Raw genomic sequence first — 22,437 nt, 5'->3', positions numbered from 1 at the left:
TCAAAATGTACTGAACACAGTTGTGTGATGCAATCCTCTCTATTTTAAAAAAGAAAACCAACAGTGATTGTGTAAGAAAGATATTTTATTGATCTTGCAGCAGTCCTCTGCGATACACATTTAGTTGATATTCGGTGGTAATGAATACAATCAGACTACAAATGACCCTATTTACAAATAAATTAGCAATTTATTTTTGCATTTACAGATAAATGAGATACAGACTCTCCCTGCTTTGACTATGAAGGATGTATAAACTGTGTTAATAAGCTGGCCAGGACAGCATGTACTCACTCATGAGCAAACTGTTGTTCCTGGATCACATTTCGTAACACACTGGGGCACCAGCCAACCCGATATAAAAAGAGGATAAGTTGAATGCTTGTAGAGACTGCAGGAGAAAGGCATTGAAGGTGTCTTAAAATGCACACCTCGCTACCTATTGATGCCCGCTCTCTTCTGGAAGTGGCTTGCTTGTGTGTGTGAGAAAACAAGACGAAATGATGACCCATTGGGAAATATTTTTCCTATTCACAGAAAAGGTTCTGAGAGTACGTGCACCTTGTTGACTTCCTGGTGTTCGCTCTTTGCTGACAATTTCTTCTAAGATCTCCCCATCGCCTCTTACGAGCCTGCATGCAAGTTCATCACATTAACGTTTCACTGTCTTGTGGATGGAGCAGGCTGGCGATGGGCGGCCTCGGCCCCGCCAACGTCCCAGGACCCGGCGGATGACGCTTTGCCCTGGCCTCATAGTCTTTTCTTTGTCATTGGTCCTCTTGGTGCAAAGTCTGCCCTTACTGTTCAACAGTCATGATACAGCGAGGAGAGAAATGACGTTTTATCTCCAGCAGATATTAAGCTAAATATGGGATGTGTTTAGGTGCCAGATACCAGCTTCTTCACACTGCCAGGTCTTCAGGGGTACTGTTTGAGGATGTTCATCAGCTGTTGAAACCGAAGCCGCTGCTCGTTCAGCTTTCAGTGCTAGCTTCTTTTGCCATTTCTTTTCCTTTTTCTTTCACACTTCAGTTTCTTAACCTTCTCGTTGTTTCTTTTTCTTTCTTGGTCCCTTTTTTCTCTGGATGGGGAAGTGGAGCTGGAAGATGATGAAGCGCTGGGATGGGCTTCTCCTTTTCCTCTCTGATTTCGGATCAGAAGTTGGGAGACTTGCTATTATGTTCCCATGCAGTGTCGCCACAAATACTGTATATACAGTCATGATCTGTATATACAATGCCCTCTGTTGTCTTATTGAGAGTTCACACACTTTCTCTTACCGAGGAAGGTTCATGTCTCTTTCTGAGGGCTTGGACTGGATCTCCTGGCGCTTGATGATGACAAGCTTCTGGATTTGCCTCTTAGATCCTCTCCAGCATCACTTCCTCCCATGAGTAATAATCTACTTGTGAAGCAGGACGGAAAGTAGTAAATAAAAGTAAGAATTCTAAGATAAAAGTTTTTTACCTTTTTTAACCAGCTTCCAGATATTTGATCAATGAGAAAGTTGATGGGATCAGAAGGAACTTTTTAATGTGTTTTTAAAGAAGTGTCTTCTGCTCATCAAGGCTGCATGTATTTGACCAAAAATACAGAAATATTGTACCCCCCTACAGTAATATGTAAAATATTGTACCCAGTTTAAACTACTGGGTTTTCTGTTTGAATATATTTAAAAATATTATTTATTTCTGTGATGTGCAGCTGTATTTTCAGCATCATTACTGCAGTCTTCAGTGTCACATGATCTTTAGAAATCACTCTAATATGATGATTTATTATAAATATTGGAAACAGTTTGCTACTTAATATTTTTTTTTGAACCTGTGATACTTTTTTTCACGATTATTTGATGACGCACTAAGTTAAAATAACAGTATATAGTTTATATAGAAATCCAAATAAAAGTTTTTGTTTACATAATACATGTATTGTGGTGCTGTATATATTTATTATGTATATGTAAATACACACACATGCATGTATATTATGTTCAGAAAAAAATATGTTGATATTAATGTATTATATATTAAATATATTTTCTAATATAAATTATGAACGTAAATAGACATAGTAAACTATTTCAAATATCACTGTCTGTATGTGTATTTATATGCCAACTATACACAGAACACACACATTTATGCAAACAAAACTTTTGTTTTGTATGCGATTAATCACTTAACAGCACCTAGAATTTTGACCAAAACTTAATGTAAACAGGCTCATAGGATTCAAATAAAACATCAGTTCACATAAGATACATTTATTGTAGTGCTTGAAAGGCATTATGTTAGTATGCAAAACAATTTATGCTTTCAGGCAACACTTGTCACTGGAACATACAGCTACAAAAGCACCAAACTGGCTAGATTTTAGCCAAATGATCTCCTTTTCCTAAGAGGTTCTGTATGTCCCTATCCACTGCTTCCTTTATCAGCACTCTCTGCAACCATCAAAAAACACATGGCCAGATAAAGGGGGACATAATAATAATAATAATACTAATAATAATAATAATAATACTAATAATATAAAGAAGCAGTCATGGACCCAATTCAGTCACAAACATCCTAAATGAATAAAACTGTTGTTGTAAAGGTTATTTGGTCAGTTATCTTTCATGCTGACTCACAAGTATTGACCGGATATTGGTGACATGGTGACTGCAAGAACATAAGGTCAAGAGCAACTTTACTGTCTAAACACGGACTGCAGTCGATGTAGCGCACGGCTCAAGTGTTTTCTAGTTAATAAATACGCTTCAGAAATATAATACTTAAACCATACAGAGAGCTGAAAAAGCAAAGCTGTAACAGTGTAAAACACAAAAGTGATCGCGTTCAAAGCCTGCCGGGGTGACTGAAAAACATGCACCAATAATAATATACGTTTCGTTTAAGGTGTTCTGAATGAATGACATAAAAAGCTCATTTCATTTTCTCAAACCCTTTAAATTATATGTAACTAGACTATAATGGGATGCAAAAAATAGCCATTAAAATCTAGATTTTGCACCAGGATCCCCTCAAAGTGAAGTGGAGCGGGGCACAGCTGTGAGAGTGGAGTGATGTTATGAGGACGCCGCCATCCGAACTCGCTGAGGGGGGTGGTTAAAATGATGGCTTTTTCGCTGCCTGTGGATTGTGTTTTTCCATTAGCATGGCTACGGTCCCCATTATGGGTACCGACCAGCCCGGCCTGGAACTGGAGTGATGTAGCTGGCCTTCTGTCTACCACGACCTGTGGGAGCATCAACGGTCATGTCAGAAACCACCAGACGAGCACATTTTCTTGGATGTTAGCTTGACAAAGCCTTGATCTGAAAAAACGCTGACATCACTTTGAAAGTTTTCTCTGAGAAGGTCATGCAATACGGATTCTAGCACTGATTTTGAACATTGCAAATATAGCATGAACTGGCACATTACCAGCATGTTTAAATGCGTTACTAGCATGTTTTAAGATTGCTCACATTATTTAGCACGTTGCTAGAATGTTTCTAGCATGTGTTTAATATGTTGTTACTTTCTGACATTAACACATTGCTAACATGTTGCTAGCATGATTAAATGCTTTGTTAACATGATTTATCATTTCACATTGCTAGCATGTTTTCTTACATTGATCGTCATTGTTAACATTTATAAAGCATTAACGGCGTTAATTAGTACAATTTAACACTGTTGCTAACATGATTTAACAGCGAACATGTTTCTAAATTAAACTTTTCTAAGCTCATTGCTAACATGTTTCTAACAATTATCTAACCTTATCTATAACAATTCAAACAGTACAATTATAACATTTTCCAACATTTAACAAGATTTTAACACGTCTCTAACAACAGCTCATTGCTAACACATTTATAGCATGATATAGCTTAAGCATGACATGTTGTTAACATTAACATATTTTAACATGTTTCTAAATTAAATGTTTCTAAGCTTACTGCTAGCATGTTTCTAGATATAACATGTTGTTAGCACAGTTATAACATTCAGCCTATTGCTAACACGTTTCTAGCCTGATTTATAACATACCTATTGTTAACATGTTACCCTTTTTGCTAGCATTAGTTTAACATAGCTAGCATGTTTCTAGATTTAAAAACGTGAACATGTTTCTAGATTTAAAAACGTTAGCATGTTTCTAACATAAAACACACTAGCTAACATGTTTGTTTATAGCACGATTTAACACACAGTTAAACATGGATTCTAACATTGATTAGCACATTTGCTAGCATGTTAACACATTGCTAGCATGTTTCTAGATTTAAACAGGTTGTTAGAGCGTTTCTAACATTAGCTCATTTGCTAACACATTTATAGCATGATTTACACATTAACATTTTACCATGTTGCTAACATGCGGATTTAACAGTTAACATGTTTCTAAATTTAAGACATTGCTAACATGTTTCTAACATGATTTAGCATGTTGCTAGCTGATTTCTAACATTAATTAGTACATTTGCATGGCTAGCATGTTTTTCTAGATATAACGTTGTTAGCATGTGTATAACATTAACCTATTGCTAACACATTCTCTAACATGATTTAACACTAAGCATATTTTACAACATATTGCTAGCATGATTTGACATGGCCAGCATGTTTCTAGATTTAAAATGTTAACATGTTTCTAACATTAACACACTGCTAACATGTTTATAGCACGATTTACACGTAGTTTAGCATGCTTCTAACATCGATTAGCACATTGCTAGCATGTTTTAACACACACTGCGAGCATGTTCCAAACACGATGTTGTTAACATTTCTAACACACGATTTATCATGATGTTAACATGTTTCAGGCACATTGCTAGCATGTTGCTAACACGATTATAGCGTGGTTGTTAGAATTTTTCCAAGCATGACTTAACACTGCTAGCAGTAGCTAGCAGGATTTAACACGCTAATCAATGCAATTCTTTGTAGGGCGATTTTTCAAACAATTATCTTAAATTTCCTTAATTAAAAGACAAAAGAAACCGCTACTGAATAAAGACAGACTCTCAAGACACGGTTAAGGCTGAACTAAAAGCAGATAATCTTTAGATATTAAATACAATATTATAAACTATATAGGGTACGGTAAATGAAGTGCAAGTACACCGATTATTCCAACCAAGATTTTCAGAAAGGCTTATATTACATGATCAACACTTTCTACTTCCTTCCTTCTCCACCTTCAAGTCCACGTCACCAACCAAGCCTATTTTTCCCAGTCAAGGGGTCCATATCTTCTGTTGAGGCCAACATCTATACCAGCTGCACCCTCCTTTATCATATCAGCAGTGATGAGGTTGGGAATACCTGAAGGCATGTATAGTGTTTGTGAGTCTTGGTCCCGGTGAGCGCCACACAATCATAACAGACATAGCTGTAAACATGCATGAAATGGAAATTACAAGAGGTTTACTTCGCAAATAGAAAGTCAAAACCTGCAGCAGCGACGATAATGTCTTCGATCGTGTGTGCTGACGGAGCTGTTCCTTTGGGAGTGTAACGGTGGGAGATGGTCACCGTGGCATCACCTAAAGACAAAAGAGGCAGGACGCTTTACACTAGACTGCTTTGTAGGAACCAAAGCTCATCAGAAACGCACACAAAGACTTCCTCTCCACACAGACTCACCTCCAGGCCTTTCATGTCTGCCGTCTGTGTGCAGCAGCATTGCAATGGGCATCCCTACATTTTTTGGAGCGCGCAGCCACCAGCACATTCTTACCCAGCGTCTGTATGCCTGTGAGAAAAGACGGGTTCGGTCAGCATCATCTGACATGGTCAATGCAAATACAACGAGATGGTTGTCGCCTGTGAAAAGACTTGTCCACCACACTGCCGAGTGTTCAAAAGTTTGTGAACCCTTTGGTCTCACTCCCTGAGATTTCAAAGCATACTTTTCATTAATAGAACATATTGCATATTAACAGTTCTCTGATGTTGGTCAGATGAAATATTTCAAGTAAATGTTTTAATTTTGATTGCTTTTTTTATTTAGATATTTATAATATAGGGGTGCAACACACATCATATATGGAGATTTTAACAGTGTAAACTCTTATTTGCTGCTGCTGGAACCAACTAAGACCTCTTATTTTCAATGTGTTTATACATTATACAAATTCAATTATCACATCCATGTTAAAAAAAAAAAAAAGAGAATATTAATGAAATATTATTTAGAAAAATAATTTTTACACTACAAGTTACCAATGATTATTGATGTCTTAAATTCTTCAACTTTGAGGCATCATTAAAGTCCAATAAACCCGAGTAATACGACAGGGTTTTCCAACCTGTGGCGCTTGATAATCTCCCACGACCCCCCACGGAGGGGCAGGCAGCATAGGTTGACTGATCCAGACACATGCGGCCACATTGACCACATGGAAAACCATCAACATTTTCCCTGGGCACACGGCATTGCACACCGCGTCGCTCAGCGCGCATGTGATCTGTGTATGAGCGGGAAACAGTATTTTTCTGTTACCACTCAATATGTGAGAAGTCTTGGAGTGAACCTGTGTTTTACTTGTATTTGGTTGTGTTCCCCTTTAAGAATCTAAGTTTCATTAAGGCGTTATGGCTATGGCTGTTCTGTTAACCTACCAGGAAGAGGTAGCTGAACCAAAGACCGTCTACTCTGTGGTCGGAGTGGAGTTTCTCGATGAGGAACAAGCAGCAAGAGCTCCTCTTCACAGAATGCTCGAAGGTTTTCAGGATGGTCCTCGCTACTATACCTACAGAGAATAAGAGAGAACTGTGATGTCCCACAAAGATAAATAAGGGCAAAACTAATACTTCAAAAACACTAAAGAAAAAATATGCATGTATTTTTAAGTATATTTTATGACAATATGCCCCAAGAGTTGCTTGTGGAGTTGAGCAGAGCCAGAGTGTGAGATCCCTGTAAAGGAGTTCATATGAACAACTCAAATAGATTTACATACTGTATAAAGCCAACAGTGGAAAAGTGACACCCTTCGCTTACATTACTACAGGAATACTGAGGACAACTACAGACTCATGCCCGCTTTTCATTGACTATCCAGTCCAATGCATCCCATTTCACAATTTAAAAAATTTCTTTGAAATTTTAGTTTTTGTAAAGAACTTAATATGTTGGCCACCACCAAAGCTTTGATGAATCCAAAGTTCATAAAAAGATTGTACCTTAACTCCATTTTAATTGAGTGGTTTAATCAAAGTCTTTTGGAGATACACAATCCACTTCTTATGATGACCAAGATTTAATTTAGGCTTTTATTCAAATATAAACTTTTGATCAGCACACACGGAGCACAGGCAAATATGGTTATCAGAAGTCTGCGCTGTTGTTTTTCATATTGATGTGCTCATGTGTCTCCTCAGAAAGCTGAAGTAACCGTGTTTTTTTTGATTGATTTCAATTACATTTACCATGGGTTTTATGAAACTTTTGGGAAGCGTCAATTTTATCAGTGGAATGGAACAAATCAACATAAGGACGAATCTCTACGGTTTCATTAAAAAATATTTTTCATTTGTGTTTTGAAGATATGAATGAAAGTCTTTGATTATGAGTTTGTAAAGACATGAGAATTGAGGGAACAATGAATGACAGAATTTTTTTCATCTGGGTGAAATGACCCTTTCAATCCTTTACATCAAAACGTTAAAGGGGACATCGGATGCCCCAATTTCCCACAAGTTGGTATGATTCTTTAGGGTCTTCATGAAATGTCTGTAATGCATTTTGGTTAAATTCCTCAATGGTTGTGAAAATAACACGCTTTTACCTTTCGTCAAAAAACCATTGTTTCGGTGTGCAAGTGTCTCTTTAAATGATAATGACTACTGCTAACCCCGCCCCTCTTCTGTGGGGCGTGTCTACACAGACATGTGAATTGCTACCTTGGAAACCATATATGGCTCAGAAGTTGGTCTTAATTTCAAAGAGCTAGCCTATCTACATAGAAACCAGCTGCAGACTGAAACAGTTTCAGACTCAGACAGCCCCATAACCTGTCAGCGTGTTTTCCCTTTTCAGCTCTTCTAAGGATGGGAGACATGCCAATGCCAGAAACCCAACTAAATGCAAAAAAAAAAAAAAGCTAAACAAAAAAAGTGACGCCCCATTTCCTCCGATGTCCCCATAAAGAATTCAGCATTTTAACTGGGTGATTTGCCTCCATTTCACTCCAGTGAGCTGTGGATGCACAGAGGCTTTTCTGTCTAAACACTATTTTACAACAGATTTTAAGGTGACGGTCCCATCTGTGCTGGGCTTGAACGAATCTTACCCACTTCTGCTGCTGCAACGGTGTCTTATTGAGAACGTACGAGTGACTGGCGGGATTGTCCCCCACTAACACCCACACTCAGGTCGAGGCCAGTCGGTTTCCAGCACAGAGACCCACTCCTCCACGTCGTCGCGCGGCCTCGTTGCGGATCTCTGCCGGCCAGTTATTTCCGGCCCGAGATGATCACAGCCTCTTGTCTAAAAAATGAAAACGTTGAGGATTGGAGGGCAACAATGTCACTGCAAAGAACTCCAAATCTGCTTCTGCTCTGGCTAACTTTGAACCCAAATAAGAATGTAAAAATATGTTTAAAAAACTTTTTTTTTTTTTTACCCTGTTAAACAACCCAGATACCCAGAACTGACACTGGGAGTCAAAGCTGCTGTGTAAAGATAAGCTCTAGCATGGTGTGATAGGACTAACAGTCTACATGAAGACACAGAGAGAATAACTATGATAACAGGCACGTTAAGGTGCTTTGAGAAAATGTGGTTTCTAATGATTCATGTTACATGTAGAGGCCCTTGGTTGTATGCAACAAAAAACCTCCCTTTAAAAGAGCAGTGTCATATCAGACTTCTTACACACAGTCCATCCAAACTTAGTATGAACATATTTTACCATTCATTTACAAAGTGTTCATGTCCCTCCCTTTACTGATGGGATCACTTTTTAGTTATCATCATCATGTGTGTTCATTTTCAGATGCAAGGCTGTAAAACAATAAAAAAAAAAAAAAATTGTGTCATAGCATATTTCTACTCGGAAGACAAAAGCGAAGGTTATGGGCTCGAATCCCGGAGAATGCGGCGGACTGAATAAAATGCTTGAATTAGATTGTAATGTCGATTTTACGGTAAATGTAAACAAATAAATGCTGAACCAACTGTGAATTGCTGAAGATTTAAAAAGCCACTACTTGCGTTCATGACCTAATTTTCTCGTGATCTCCACATAAAATTAGTTTTTCCCGTGATCACAATTCAGTTGGGTGACCCAAAATGTTTGTTTCTCATTAGTTTCGAGTAGTTCGGGTTTTTCTTAATCTTGAGGTAACAAAACAACAACAAAAATATACACACACACACGAAAAAAAATGATTCTTTTTTAATTTTACACAGAAAAATAAAAAAAAAACTTTTAATGCATGTTTGCTTAGTGTTTGCGGCTTAATTGAAGACGTCTCAGTCATGTGCTGAAAAGTTAGTCAGCACCGCTAAATGAATCTAATCTTACTAAATCATTGAGCACGCGGGGCATAAATGAAAACAAGCATGTGCTGAATTTGAGCATAACCATCACCAAAATCATGAGCGAGGAAACCCCACGAGCACTGAAGATCAGCAACATGAAAGCTGACGCCGCCGCGCGCAAGCGTTTGGTGACATTACATCAGCCGAGGAGCTCTCGAGCAACTAAACCGGCGTTTGTTACATAACTCACCCATCCGGAGAGAGAGCCGTAGATGACATGCGCTTATAAAGCAACTAAGGCCAGGACTGAGACTATCGCAACAGAGGTGTTACAATAAAGAGTTACAGTTCCGCCGAATGTTAAAAACCACCGGTTTACCGCGAGCGGATCAGAGCGCAGCTCGCGCTTATTCCGTCACGAACGAGACTCGGAAACTTACCTTGAAGATGACAGATGAAAACTACATGCCTGGTGGTGAGAAAACCGGCATAGTTTCCGCAGCGCCCGGAGTGTAGCCATGGGTGCGTGATGATGTAAAAAAAACTAAAATAAAAATAAATAAATAAAAAAAAAATTGAAACCGGCTAAATCGCACGTGTGCGCAACCCGAACCCAGACCGGGTGGAAATAAGGACAGAAAGGTGTGAACACTGTCGGTTTATAACCCCGTGCGTCACCGTGTTATCCGCGAGCGGAAACTACCGCCCCTCGACCGCAACGCGCATGCTCCGTGTAACTACACGCTTTTATCTGACAGGGGGCTTTTTGACTCACAGTTTCACTTATAATTGTTTAGAAAGTACCGAACAGCTATAACAGTATTCGGTCCGTATAAATGAGGAGGTCTGCGCGCGAGCACGCGGTTTATTTCTATGCTGGCACCGCGGCACCCGCTGGGAACCAATCGTAGACATTTCCTGAGTCTCGACTTCTACGCCTACTTATAGCTTTCGACTGTAAAACCTCCAACTTGGAAGAGTGCTTATAAATGTTGTGTAACTGCCTTCGGGAATTAACTTTATAGCAGTAGTCCTTCGTATTGCCTTCTAAAAGTTGTTTCCGAAGAAGAAAAGAACCGGATATGAGTTTCTTATTGTAAGTATTTTAGTCGATGCAACCGTTTATTAACCTTTTGTTTCTCGCCATTATCGCGTGTTGCAGATATCAAAGCAAGCAGCTGTTTATTCCCAAAAGAATTGGTCATTTGGAAGCACATCCAGCTAGAAATAAAGCGAATAACATCGACTTATAGCGCTAATAACACTGAACTCTCGACATTTCCGGCTGACTGTCTGTTCCTGTATTGAGCATGAAAACTTCAACTCGGCCTGTTGTGCATTTGACATCTTATATATATATATATATATATATATATATATATATATATATATATCTATATATTATATATATATATATATATATATATATATATTAGTTGTTACCCTCTGTTGATGTGTTTATAGACTGGTCAGTTTGACTTGATTGGTGTGACTTTTGATTGCAGTGGAAGCCGTTCATCAAAGACATTCAAGCCCAAGAAGAATATCCCAGAAGGCTCTCATCAGTATGAGCTGCTGAAGCATGCAGAGGCCACGTTAGGAAGTGGAAACCTTCGAGCTGCTGTGATGCTTCCAGAGGGAGAGGACCTCAAACGAGTGGATTGCTGTCAATAGTGAGTGTTCAGCTGTATATGGAAACATAATACGCATTTGTACATGTAAATGCATCTCTAGGCAGTCATATATCTGAGTGTGCACGTGTTTGCTCAAATGCTTCGATTAAGATTGGCTTGGATGATTAATGATTTTTGCATTCATTTTTTTAAAAAACACATTAAGGTTTTATTCCGTTTAAATTTCTGTATATGATATTTACCCAGAATGATGATTATTAACCACCTTTGACGTTCTTGAGAGACCATAAGCATACACAAAAACATGAAATAAATCAAGTGAAGCATTGGCTTAATAACCAGATGTGAAGAACCTGTGAGAAGTGCAGTGTGACCAAACAAAAAGACATGATGGTTTCAGGCTCTTTTAAACACGGTACACAAGGATCTACTTCAGAACGAAACCTTCTCAGTAAAATTTCAGGAGCTAGATAAACACTGTTAATAATTAGAAACCGTATGCTCTTTATTTAAGGTAAAACTGGGCATTTAAAATAATTACAGTGTTTATTTAATATCAGCGTTTCGGTATCAGAAACTTGAGCTTTTGATGGTACATTAAAATTAGGAAAAAATTAGTTGTTACACATTTTATCACTGATATACACACGGCCGATCTTCAGTTCAGGCAGACGACGGTGAGTTGGGGTGTGGGAGTCTTTACGAATGTCAATTAATTCATATGCATTTATTTCAGCTGTGGACTTTTTCAACCAGATCAACATGCTCTACGGCACAATCACTGAATTCTGCACAGAAACCAACTGCTCTGTTATGTCTGCAGGGCCCAGGTGAAATAAAACAGCGTTTTTCACTGCTTTAGTATTTTCACTTAACCTTTGTGCTGTGCTAAAAGTCCTTTACCTATTTTGGTGTTTCTGGTTAAAAATTACCTGCTTTTGAAAAAATTTCTCATGCATTATCATCGAATATTGGATTCTGTGTCAACTTGATTTTTTTTTCAATAAGCACGTTTCATTTCTCTTTTTGGAACTGACTGATCATCTGCTGCATTGATCGGAGCTTATGCACCTTAGTTTTTTCGATTGAACATTGCCAAAATGATCCACAAATACTGCTTTTAAACTTAGATGAATGAATTGGACAATCAATCAGCTCAAAAAAAAGCATAAAAAAAAAAAGCAAAAAAAAACCTTGTAATTGAAGGAAAAAGAAAGTTTAAATCTAAAACAGAAAAAATCTAAAAAGGGTACATAAATATCCTTCTCTTTTTTTTTTTGAAAAAAAGCATTTTCAAAGGAATGTTTATAAACCGTTAGGCTGGAAAAGTTGTTGCATACAGGATTATGCTTATGCCTTGTTCATTAAAACAGGAATGTTTATAAACCGTTATTATAAAAAGTGGATAATAAACTGCTTTCTCATAAATGAATAGGTATGAATATCACTGGGCAGACGGCACCAACATCAAAAAACCCGTCAAGTGTTCTGCTCCCAAGTACATAGACTACTTGATGACCTGGGTCCAGGATCAGCTGGACGATGAAAAACGCTCTTTCCCCGTCTAAGATCGGTTTGTTTGATTCGGTGTAACCTTTTCACAACAGGCTCTGTCATAGAAAGAACTTTTTCCTGTTAACTTGTTACTCCTTCCAGGCGTTCCTTTCCCAAAGAACTTCATGTCAGTGGCGAAGACTATCCTGAAGCGTCTCTTTAGGGTTTATGCTCATATTTACCACCAGCACTTTGACTCGGTCATACGGCTTCAGGAGGAAGCTCACCTGAACACCTCCTTCAAGCATTTTATCTTCTTTGTGCAGGTCAGTGCATTAATAACACACATGCATAGGTCATGAGTGACGGTTTCTAAATTGTTTGGGCAGTGCTCTTCTTGAACTGATTGCAATTTTGGATTTTTTGTTTTTTGTTTTAAGGAGTTTCAATCTCATCGATCGCAGAGAGCTGGCGCCCCTGCAGGACCTCATCGAGAAAACTAGGCAGCAAGGATAAATAGATACTGATATGAATACCATATTGGTCAGCCTTAATGCATTCGACAGAAAGCCTTTCTTTCGTCCTGTCCACTTTTTGGAGTCTGAATTTGCTGTTTTTTTTTTGCACACTGCAAAGACAACATCTCAGCTGGTAGAAGCCTGAAAACTCTTGATTTGTGTGTGCATTTTCTCTTCGTGTTTGTTCTGTTGTCAGTATTACACTGAAGCCTTTATTACATGCCTTTGTGACGGATCGGGATATAAAGCACATATCAGAGTTGAGTTTTTATGGGAGTTAAAATAAAACCAGCATTTTTAGTCAGTGCTTTTAAAATGTTTGAAAAACAGAGTAAGATGTATTTGGGGGAAGGGATCAATATTACTTCTTCTTTTATTGTTGTTTTGTACAAGTTTGAAGGCAAATTATATTTTAGATTTTTTCATTTCTGTGCGATTGCATAGTCAACAGTGAAAATTGTTACAAGACGTTTATCAGTTGCAGGAAAATCCCAAGAGATTCATATTCAGACTTTTAAGCAGTATTTCATGCGTAATCGAAGCATCTGGTTCATTTTATTTGTTCCTTTTTTATTTCTAGTGAAAATAATGACTTTCTAGCATGTACACAATCATTTTCGTAAGCATTTAGTCTTGTTAGTATTTAGGTTATAGCCGATGAATGTTACATCTATGTTCTGAAGTTGGTAATTTTCAAAGGGAAAAGGTGACTTTTATTTTGAAATTAAAAAAACATTCCTCACCCGGAAGCACGTTTTTTTTGCTGAGATGCTTGGTGAAAATAATAATAATAAAAGATTCTATGGATAAAGATAAAATGATGTAAATATTATTTTTTTAGGATACATAGGGACATAGCTCTATTCTTCACCGCGCGAGCAGTCACATGAGTAAAACCAATTAAATAAAGAGAGTCTCGTTTGAAGGACACATTAGTATGTTTTTATTATTAGTTTTTTTCTCTCTCTCTTTTACACATTATTCATGTTTATACTGGTAATATGAGGCATATAATGCAGTCATGTTCATCTAATTTGGCACATTAACAGCCTGGCTGTCGGTGTTAGTTTAGTGTTAAAGTTGATAAGTGTGTGTTTTGTGAACCTCTGAAGCGGTCGGGAAGTCAACATTTGCTCAGGTCCGGTCTGGGAAGTGACCGAAGAGTCACAAATCAAGATTACTCTGGCCATGTATGTCAGACTCCAACAAAATTACGTGAAATAAGTGCACTAAAGTCTATATGATATTTACATTTTGTCATTCATTTAGCAGCTGCTTACAAATGAGGACAATACAGTAAAACTGCACATTTTAGAGTGGTCTTTTATTGTGGCCAGCCTAAGGTACACCTGTGCAATAATCATGCTGTCTAATCAGCATCTTGATATGCCACACCTGTAAGGTGGATGGACTATCTCGGCAAAGGAGAAGTGCTCACTAACACAGATTTAGACAGATTTGTGAACAGTATTTAAGAGAAATAGGCCTTTTGTGTACATAGAAAAAGTCTTAGATCTTTGAGTTCAGCTCATGAAAAATGGAGGCAAAAACAAAAGTGTTGCATTTAAAATTTTGTTCAGTGTGTTGACCCACATCACATAAGCAACATATTGAGTATATGTTGGGGGTTTTTTCCCCTGATGTAGGTTATAATTTGTTCAGTGCATTATAATGGCATCACAGGACTGAAGCTTTCTTCTTTTCTTGATGGAGTGTTGAAGCAAAGCACAGATCTAAATCTTCTTTGCTGCAGAAGACTGTCATCTTTAATGCAGTTTTCTTTACCTTCTCGGCGGAGATGAAGTTGGTCTGTGGTTGGCAGTAGGGCACAGAAATACCACCGTGACCAATAACTGGTTACTTTAACAGGAAAGGAAGGCATTGTGTTCATCGCTCCAGTGAAGATTATTTTTTGCACTGTTGGGTAATGAAAACTTTACAGTTTTATTCTTCTATATTCAGAAGGGTTTTACAGAGGGGATCTTTTACACCATTTTATTTCTAAAAATATGGTGAATATATATTTATATTCTGGCTGTTTATAGTGTTTTTCTTAATTTATGGAGTGATAAAAAAAAAAAAACGTAAAATTCTAGTACCTTGCTCTATGCAGTGTTCAGCTGTCTGTTCTGGAAATGTATGCAAAATGTAATTAGATATTGCCAAATTTGCATTTCAAAAGACTTAAACAAAATTGCTTCTACTTCATGTCCTTGTAATTGTCAGTGTTTATTACTTGTAGAAAGATGGAAATTCAGACCATTAAGTCTAGATTCATAATTAGTGCATTCTGTCCTGTTGTCTGAACAGTCATTTGCACCACTATTTGCAGTTATATATAGTTATCACTTGATGTATAATTTGTGGAATAGTACATACTGCAAAATTCAATCAGTAAAACCAGATAAGTAGCCTTATACACTGTGATCACACACAATATACCTGCTGCAGCAGTCCTGAGCCAGTGTCCAACACAATCAGGATATTCTTTAAGAATGGAGGCATTATCAAACATCAGAGAACTCTAAAATAATCTGATATGCTAGTTCAGCGCTTATTCCCACCTCCTTCTGTGCTTCAAAGACCACATTTTCTGTAATGAAGTTCATGTACTGTAATGTAGAATCCTCTGCTGCTTTTATTACCTGAAAAACAATGATAACTAGTCCTGCAGTTACACAACCAAACGCTGCATGTTTCACTGTTAAGTTCTTACCAAAGTCCTCGATTTCACTTCCAGTTCAGCTGTAAGCAAAAGCATAGATCTAAACAGTAAAAAAAACTGAGATCTATTTAAAACCAGATCACTAACACAGCCAGGAAATCACAGAAGTATCGCTCTATGCACAAGATATATATTGTGAAACATGTGCGAGGTGAAACACCCAAAAATGAAAATTTGGAGACTGACTTTGTAACTGGAGGAAGTGTTATTACTGATTACGGATTCGTATTTTAGCCAGAAGCAACAACTTGAAGTTTAAACGTTTTATGATGGATTTGTTTCTTAGAAACACACAGCTTTAGTCTTCTCAAGACATTAACTGATGGACTGGAGTGCTGTGGATTACTTGTGGATTATTGTGATGTTTTTATCAGCTGTTTGGACTCTCATTCTGACGGCACCCATTCACTGCAGAGCATCCATTGTTGAGACACTGATGCAATGCTATATTTCTACAAACCTGATGAAGAACAAACTCATCTACATCTTGGATGGCCTGAGGGTGAGTACATTTTCAACAGATTTTCTTTTTTTAGGTGAACTACTCCTTTAACCTGTGTAATAAAAATCAAATCTTTAAATGATTTACTTCTCTCCATGAGATTCCTGATCTTTTCTACAAAGAAATCATCAAGTTCATATTTGTAGATATTTCATCCCTTGAGCTAAAGTATATCGTTGCTATGTTGTGCTGAGCTCTATTTCTGTGGTTTCACTAAAAGGTTTGCGAACCAACTAACGAGTGCCTGTCCTGGAGCGGGTTATTTATTTATTTAATATTTTCATGTTTTATTTCATATAACACTAAATATATGTAACTATTGTCTATTTATTTATTTTTAAAGTACATTTTCAAATTAGTAGCTTAGAGTAAAATAAATAAATAAATGACTTCTCCATGCGATTTTGCTCTAGTCCTGCAGGTGGCGGTAAACACAACAGCGGACTGCCCGTCAATACTGAAAACGAAGAAGAAGAAGAAGATAGCGCATGTCCACTTGCTTACTGTGTACTGCTAATAATTTGAAAGAAATTAATAAAACAAACAAAGTCGCCAATTAGAAAGGAAGTAGTAAAACAGCCCTTATTCTGGTGATCGCTTGAGGATGGAAGAAGCGGGTGAGTTTGGAGAGAGCAGTGGCGGGACACACAGTTTGTTATTGGGCTCATCAGTGGACAGCATTTATCAGTGAATAGTGATGTAACTGTTCGTCTTATTTCACACACTTCACAGTGCCTTAACAGATGATAAAAGATAAAACTTTTGAGTTTAAGAATGGGTAAATGTTAAAGATAAGGTGCTGTTTATAACTGCTATAGAAGAACTTAGTGTGTGTAGACTACTGTAATAAACTAAAGATAACACTGTAAAGTGTTACAGAGGGAAAAAAAGGTATTTATTTGTGTTTGGTAATATGTTTAGTCTTCACGATGGAGTTTAATGTTGTTTACCTTCATTTGGTCAAGCACTAAAGTGAATCTGTTTCTGTTTCCTCTCAGAGCTGGTGGAATACTTCCGAGCGCAGATCAGAGGAGACCCGGATGTGGCTTCAGCGGTGGCTGCTATCCGATCTCTGCTGGAGTTCCTCAGGAGGGATCAGAGTGAGTCTGTCCGTGTTCAGAGCGCTGTTCAGGGCTGTGAGGTGCCCGTGTGACCCCACGCTTGTCCTTCTGTAGGCGAGACCATCCTCGGCCTGCGAGAGAACATGACCCAGGCCATCCGCAGACTAGAAGAGACGGACTCATCGGTGGCGGTGTCGTCCGGAGGAGAGCTCTTCCTGCGCTTCATCAGTCTCACCTCGCTGGAACATCCGGTCCGTCAACACTGCACTCAGTCCAGCTGCTCCGCTCGTGCACAGCCCAGCATCGCTTCTCTTTTAGCAGTTCAGTCAATGTACTGTTAGAAGTAACTGAATAACTCGGGATATTGGTTTATTTTTATATATTATATATTTACAGTACAGGTCAAAAGTTTGGAAACATTACTATTTTTAATGTTTTTGAAAGAAGTTTCTTCTGCTCATCAAGCCTCCATTTATTTGATCAAAAATACAGAAAAAAATTTAATATTGTGATATATTATTACAGTTTAAAATAATTGTTTTTATATTTATTATACTTTAAATTATCATTTATTTCTGTGATGCAAAGCTTAATTTTTAGGATCATTATCACATGATCCTTTAGAAATCATTCCAATATGATGATTCATTATCGAAGTTGGAAACAGTTCTGCTGCTTAATATTTTTTTCAGAACATGTGATACTTTTTTAGGATACTTTGATGAATAAAAAGTAAAAAAAAAAAAAAAAAAAAAAAAAGAAGCTATGTTTTTAAAATATAAATATTTTGTAATAACAATATACACTACTGGTCAGTAATTTGGGGTTAGTAATTTTTTTTTTTTCTTTATTTTTAAATAAAATCAATACTTTTATTCAGCAAGGATGTGTTAAATTGATAAAAAGTGATAGTAAAGAAAATATATTATTAGAATATATATTATTAGAATTTTTTATTTTTTTTTGAATAAATGCAGTTCTTTTTAAACCTTTTTATTCATCAAATATATTCAGACAGCAGAACTGTTTCCAACACTCATAATAAATCAGAATATTAGAATGATTTCTAAATGATCATGTGATAGACTGGATGTTACATGTGACACTGAAGGCTGAAGTAATGATGCTGAAAATTCAGCTTTGCATCACAGGAATAAATTATTTTTTTTAAAAGTATATTCAAATAGAAAACTATTATTTTAAGTTGTAATAATATTTCACAATATTACTGTTTTTTTTCTGTATTTTTGATCAAATAAATGCAGGCTTGATGAGCAGAAGAGACTTCTTTCAAAAACATTAAAAATAGTAATGTTTCCAAACTTTTGGTCTGTACTGTATATATATATTTTTTTCAGTTCATGTTTATTTCAACTGTAGAAAATGGTTTTAGTTCACTGTAATAATCCTTGTGTCACATTCAATTGCATCGCAGCTCAAGAGAATCGGAAACATGGAGGACAATAATGACATTTTTTCAATAAATACCCAATGTTTTATTTATGCTCTTAAATCACTGTTATTATTTTTTCATGTTGTTTTTGTCTTCTGTTCTGGTGATGTCGCTGTCTCTCTCTTTCACAGGATCTCTCGCAGTGTAAGAACGTGATGATAGAGCGAGGTGAGCTCTTCTTGAAGAAGATATCTCTGTCCAGGGGCAAAGTGGGTAAACTGTGCCACACCTTCATCAAAGATGGAGCTGTAAGTGCAGTACTAGAGGAAGCAGGGCATGTCCTTCTGTCATTATTTTGGAAACGCTCTACTCATGTCTGCCTTCTGTCTGCAGAAAATCCTCACACACTCATCGTCCCGAGTGGTTTTAAAGGTTCTGGAAAACGCAGCAGCTGATAACAAACGTTTCACAGTATATGTCACCGAATCACAGCCGGATTCAGCAGGGTGAGTCTTCAGCGCTCTTGCTGTCTACTCTTCTGCCCTACAAAGACAACATGCAGTAATGCTGGAACTAAGTACATTGGCTTCAGAGTGTTTGGATTACATTTTTTTTTTGTTTGTTTTGCATACATTTAGAAAAAAATAGGCCTCAATGCAGTGCTGAGGGACACACAGCCGAAGCACAATACACTCAATTGTGACAAAATGCTCATTGTGTGGAATTTCTTAGACAGTAAATTAGATCCATGCATTCGTTCTTAAAGGGACAGCAGCGTAATGAACTGTTGAGATTTTTTTCATCAAGACCTATTAAATACAAAACTGTAAAATAGAATTAAAGGGATACTCCACCCCAAAATAACCCTCATGTCGTTCCAAACCCGTAAAAGCTCCGTTCGTCTTTGGAACACAATTTAAGATATTTTGGATGAAAACCGGGAGGCCTGTGACTGTCCCATAGACTGCCAAATAAATAACAGTGTCAAGGTCCAGGAAAGTATGAAAGTCTTCGTCAGAATACTCCATCTGCCATCAGACATGCAATCTGGGTTATATGAAGCAACGGGAACACGTTTTGTAAGTGAAGAAAACAAAAAGAATGACTTTATTCAACAATTCCTTTGTCAACAGTCTCCTTGTGGCGTGGATGATACAGAAGAGCATACAGTGATATAGAGACACAGAGGAGACTGTTGACAAAGGAATTGTTGAATAAAGTCGTTATTTTTGCAAAAAGTGTACTGTTGCTTAATATAACCCAGATTGCACGTCTGATGGCAGATGGAGTATTCTCATCTTGACTTTCATACCTTTCCTGGACCTTGACACTGTTATTTATTTGGCAGTCTATGGGACAGTCACAAGCCTCCCGGTTTTCATCCAAAATATCTTAAATTGTGTTCTGAAGATTAACAAAGCTTTTACGGGTTTGGAACGACATGAGGGTTATTTTGGGGTGGAGTATCCCTTTAAATCTATGCAATAATCAAACTGAAATTTGATTTGAAATCAAGAATACATTTTTAATTGAATCGCTATGAATAGAATCATATCTAATTGCTATGAAAGTATGTGTGCATTTGTAGTGCACTTATAGTACTTATTTTGTTTATGTTACAGTCTTTAATGAATGTTTTCTTTCCCCTTTCGCCTCTTAGTAAACGTATGGCTCAAAAATTACGCAAACTCAATATCCCCGTCATGGTGGTGCTCGACGCTGCAGTCGGGTAAGTGCTGTGGTTTTGTTACAGTAATGATCCTCTTAATTGCTTTAATTCTTGTACTACTCAAATCAGTTTTCAGATTCAGTAGTTGGTCCATAAACTATTAATCAGAAATATCAGCAATATAAACATTTGGTAACACTTTAGATTAGGGAACACGTTCACTATTAACTAAGAGTTTTCTCTTAATAAACTCCTAATTAGCTGCTTATTAATAGTTAGTAAGGTAGTTGTTAAGTTTAGGTATGGGGTGGATTAAGTGCTCATGCAGAACAATGCATTAATATGTACTCGTACATGCTAGTAATGTGCATGCTAATATTAGTAAATAGTGTGAATTTATCCTTAAAATGAAGTGTTACCAAAGATTTCTGTTCTCTTGATGGACGGCTTTAAAGAAGGTGAGGTTCAACACCAAACGATGGATATTGTATTGGTGCCATAAGTTTAAAGTGATTGAAGTTTTTGCTGTGGATAAACACCTGCTGCTTATGTTGTGTGATGTTCAGGTACATCATGGAGAAGGTTGACCTGGTAATCGTGGGTGCTGAGGGCGTTGTGGAAAGCGGAGGTGTAATAAACAAGGTCTGAATCATACACACTTTTGCATTCTTGATGTTTGCAGTTGTATCTAGTTTTAACAGCCACCATATTTTCAACAGCTGAAGAATCACAGTACATGAAGACAGTTGTTTTGAATTAAAAGTCTTCTGAAATGTTATGTTTGAATATGCAAATGAAGCAATTACATGATTTAATTATGGTAACATGGACTCATTTGCATACATTTCAAGAACCCAAATCTGAGCAAGTTTTAAGTAATCTTAGTCAGTTTTCAGAAGTCATTCATGTTTCATTTTGTTGACATAAGTATTTTTACAGAGGGGATGCTGGATACTCCATAAATCAGAAAATACTGCTAACCGCATTTAAAATGTATTTAAATTAAGTTAAAGATATATGAACAAACCTCTGTAAAAACAACAACAAAAAAAACTTTTAGATTATAGATAGGAATAAAACTGAAGTTTGGTGCGTTTAAGTTTTAAGTAAAAAAAAAAGAAGAAAGAAATACTCCTCAGAAAAAGGCATTTAGAGATGTGAACTGTACTTGAAATCTACAGACACAAATAGATAAAGTGCAATAAAGACTCAAATGTGTATTTTGGATGTTTTGTTTCCACTAGTCTGAAAAGAAGACCAAAATCTCAAAATTGACCAGTGCCTGAAAAAAACTATGGTTTTGCCTGCAGTGTCTTGCCTTAAAACAAAATGCATTTAGCTGTTCTTATAGCATTTATTTTATAAACCGGTAAAATTATTCCATTTGTTTCCTAGATTGGCACCTATCAGATGGCCGTGTGCTCCAAGGCGCACAACAAACCGTTTTATGTGGTGGCAGAAAGTTTCAAGTTTGTGCGGCTCTACCCTCTGAACCAGCAAGACGTACCCGACAGATTCAAGGTAAGCTAGTCGAAACACTTTTACACATATTATACATAATAGATGCATATCATCACTCTTGTTTCTTGTGTTTCAGTATACAGCGGATATCCTGAAGACGGTGAAGGATCTGAACCAAGAGCACCCCATGATCGACTACACCCCTCCGTCCCTCATCACATTACTCTTCACGGACCTCGGTGTGCTGACGCCCTCTGCTGTCAGCGACGAGCTCATCAAACTCTACTTATGATGATGCTCTTCATAAAGCATCTGTGTCATTGCCTAAGTGTCTGACCACAGATGCACCTGAGAGATCCTGCATTTAAAGAGTAAGCCACAATCCCGATGCTAAGATTAAATGATCTGTTTAAATATCAGAATGGACAATCATTTTCATGTGTCTGCCTTTACACACAAAAAAAGCATTTAAAGAATTGCTCATATTTACA

At 37.2% G+C, this 22,437-nt stretch overlaps 1 protein-coding gene and 2 pseudogenes across 2 annotated transcripts; 2 read left to right on the top strand and 1 right to left on the bottom strand.

Annotated features, from left to right (window-relative positions):
• Positions 1 to 3,178: 3,178 nt before the first annotated feature.
• On the bottom strand, positions 3,179 to 10,116 carry LOC122145189 (annotated as a pseudogene).
• Positions 10,117 to 10,203: 87 nt separating this feature from the next.
• On the top strand, positions 10,204 to 13,180 carry LOC122145102 (annotated as a pseudogene).
• Positions 13,181 to 16,806: 3,626 nt separating this feature from the next.
• On the top strand, positions 16,807 to 22,365 carry LOC109085029 (translation initiation factor eIF-2B subunit alpha-like). Of its 2 annotated transcripts, none has more exons than XM_042757148.1 (9): positions 16,807 to 16,979; positions 17,361 to 17,462; positions 17,538 to 17,743; positions 19,008 to 19,124; positions 19,210 to 19,322; positions 20,477 to 20,545; positions 21,052 to 21,127; positions 21,881 to 22,006; positions 22,083 to 22,365. In XM_042757148.1, exons 1-9 carry the CDS (start codon positions 16,967 to 16,969, stop codon positions 22,236 to 22,238), a joined length of 978 nt encoding a protein of 325 aa, XP_042613082.1. In that variant the 5' UTR covers positions 16,807 to 16,966; the 3' UTR covers positions 22,239 to 22,365. The 2 variants fall into 2 exon arrangements, with proteins under 2 accessions (XP_042613082.1, XP_018955219.2); XM_019099674.2 differs by having other exon boundaries at positions 16,809 to 16,979; positions 17,538 to 17,674.
• The last annotated feature ends 72 nt before the right edge of the window (positions 22,366 to 22,437 follow it).

This window comes from Cyprinus carpio, chromosome A5, assembly GCF_018340385.1.
Source record: "Cyprinus carpio isolate SPL01 chromosome A5, ASM1834038v1, whole genome shotgun sequence".
Classification (NCBI taxonomy): domain Eukaryota; kingdom Metazoa; phylum Chordata; class Actinopteri; order Cypriniformes; family Cyprinidae; genus Cyprinus; species Cyprinus carpio.
Note: the sequence above shows the minus strand (reverse complement) of the source record. Positions and strands in the feature narration are given on the sequence as shown.

Coding starts and splice junctions, on each gene's coding strand:
- LOC109085029 (XM_042757148.1), top strand. Junction 19,125..19,209: donor CCTTCATCAAAGATGGAGCT/GTAAGTGCAGTA, acceptor TTCTGTCTGCAG/AAAATCCTCACACACTCATC. Junction 21,128..21,880: donor GCGGAGGTGTAATAAACAAG/GTCTGAATCATA, acceptor TTTGTTTCCTAG/ATTGGCACCTATCAGATGGC.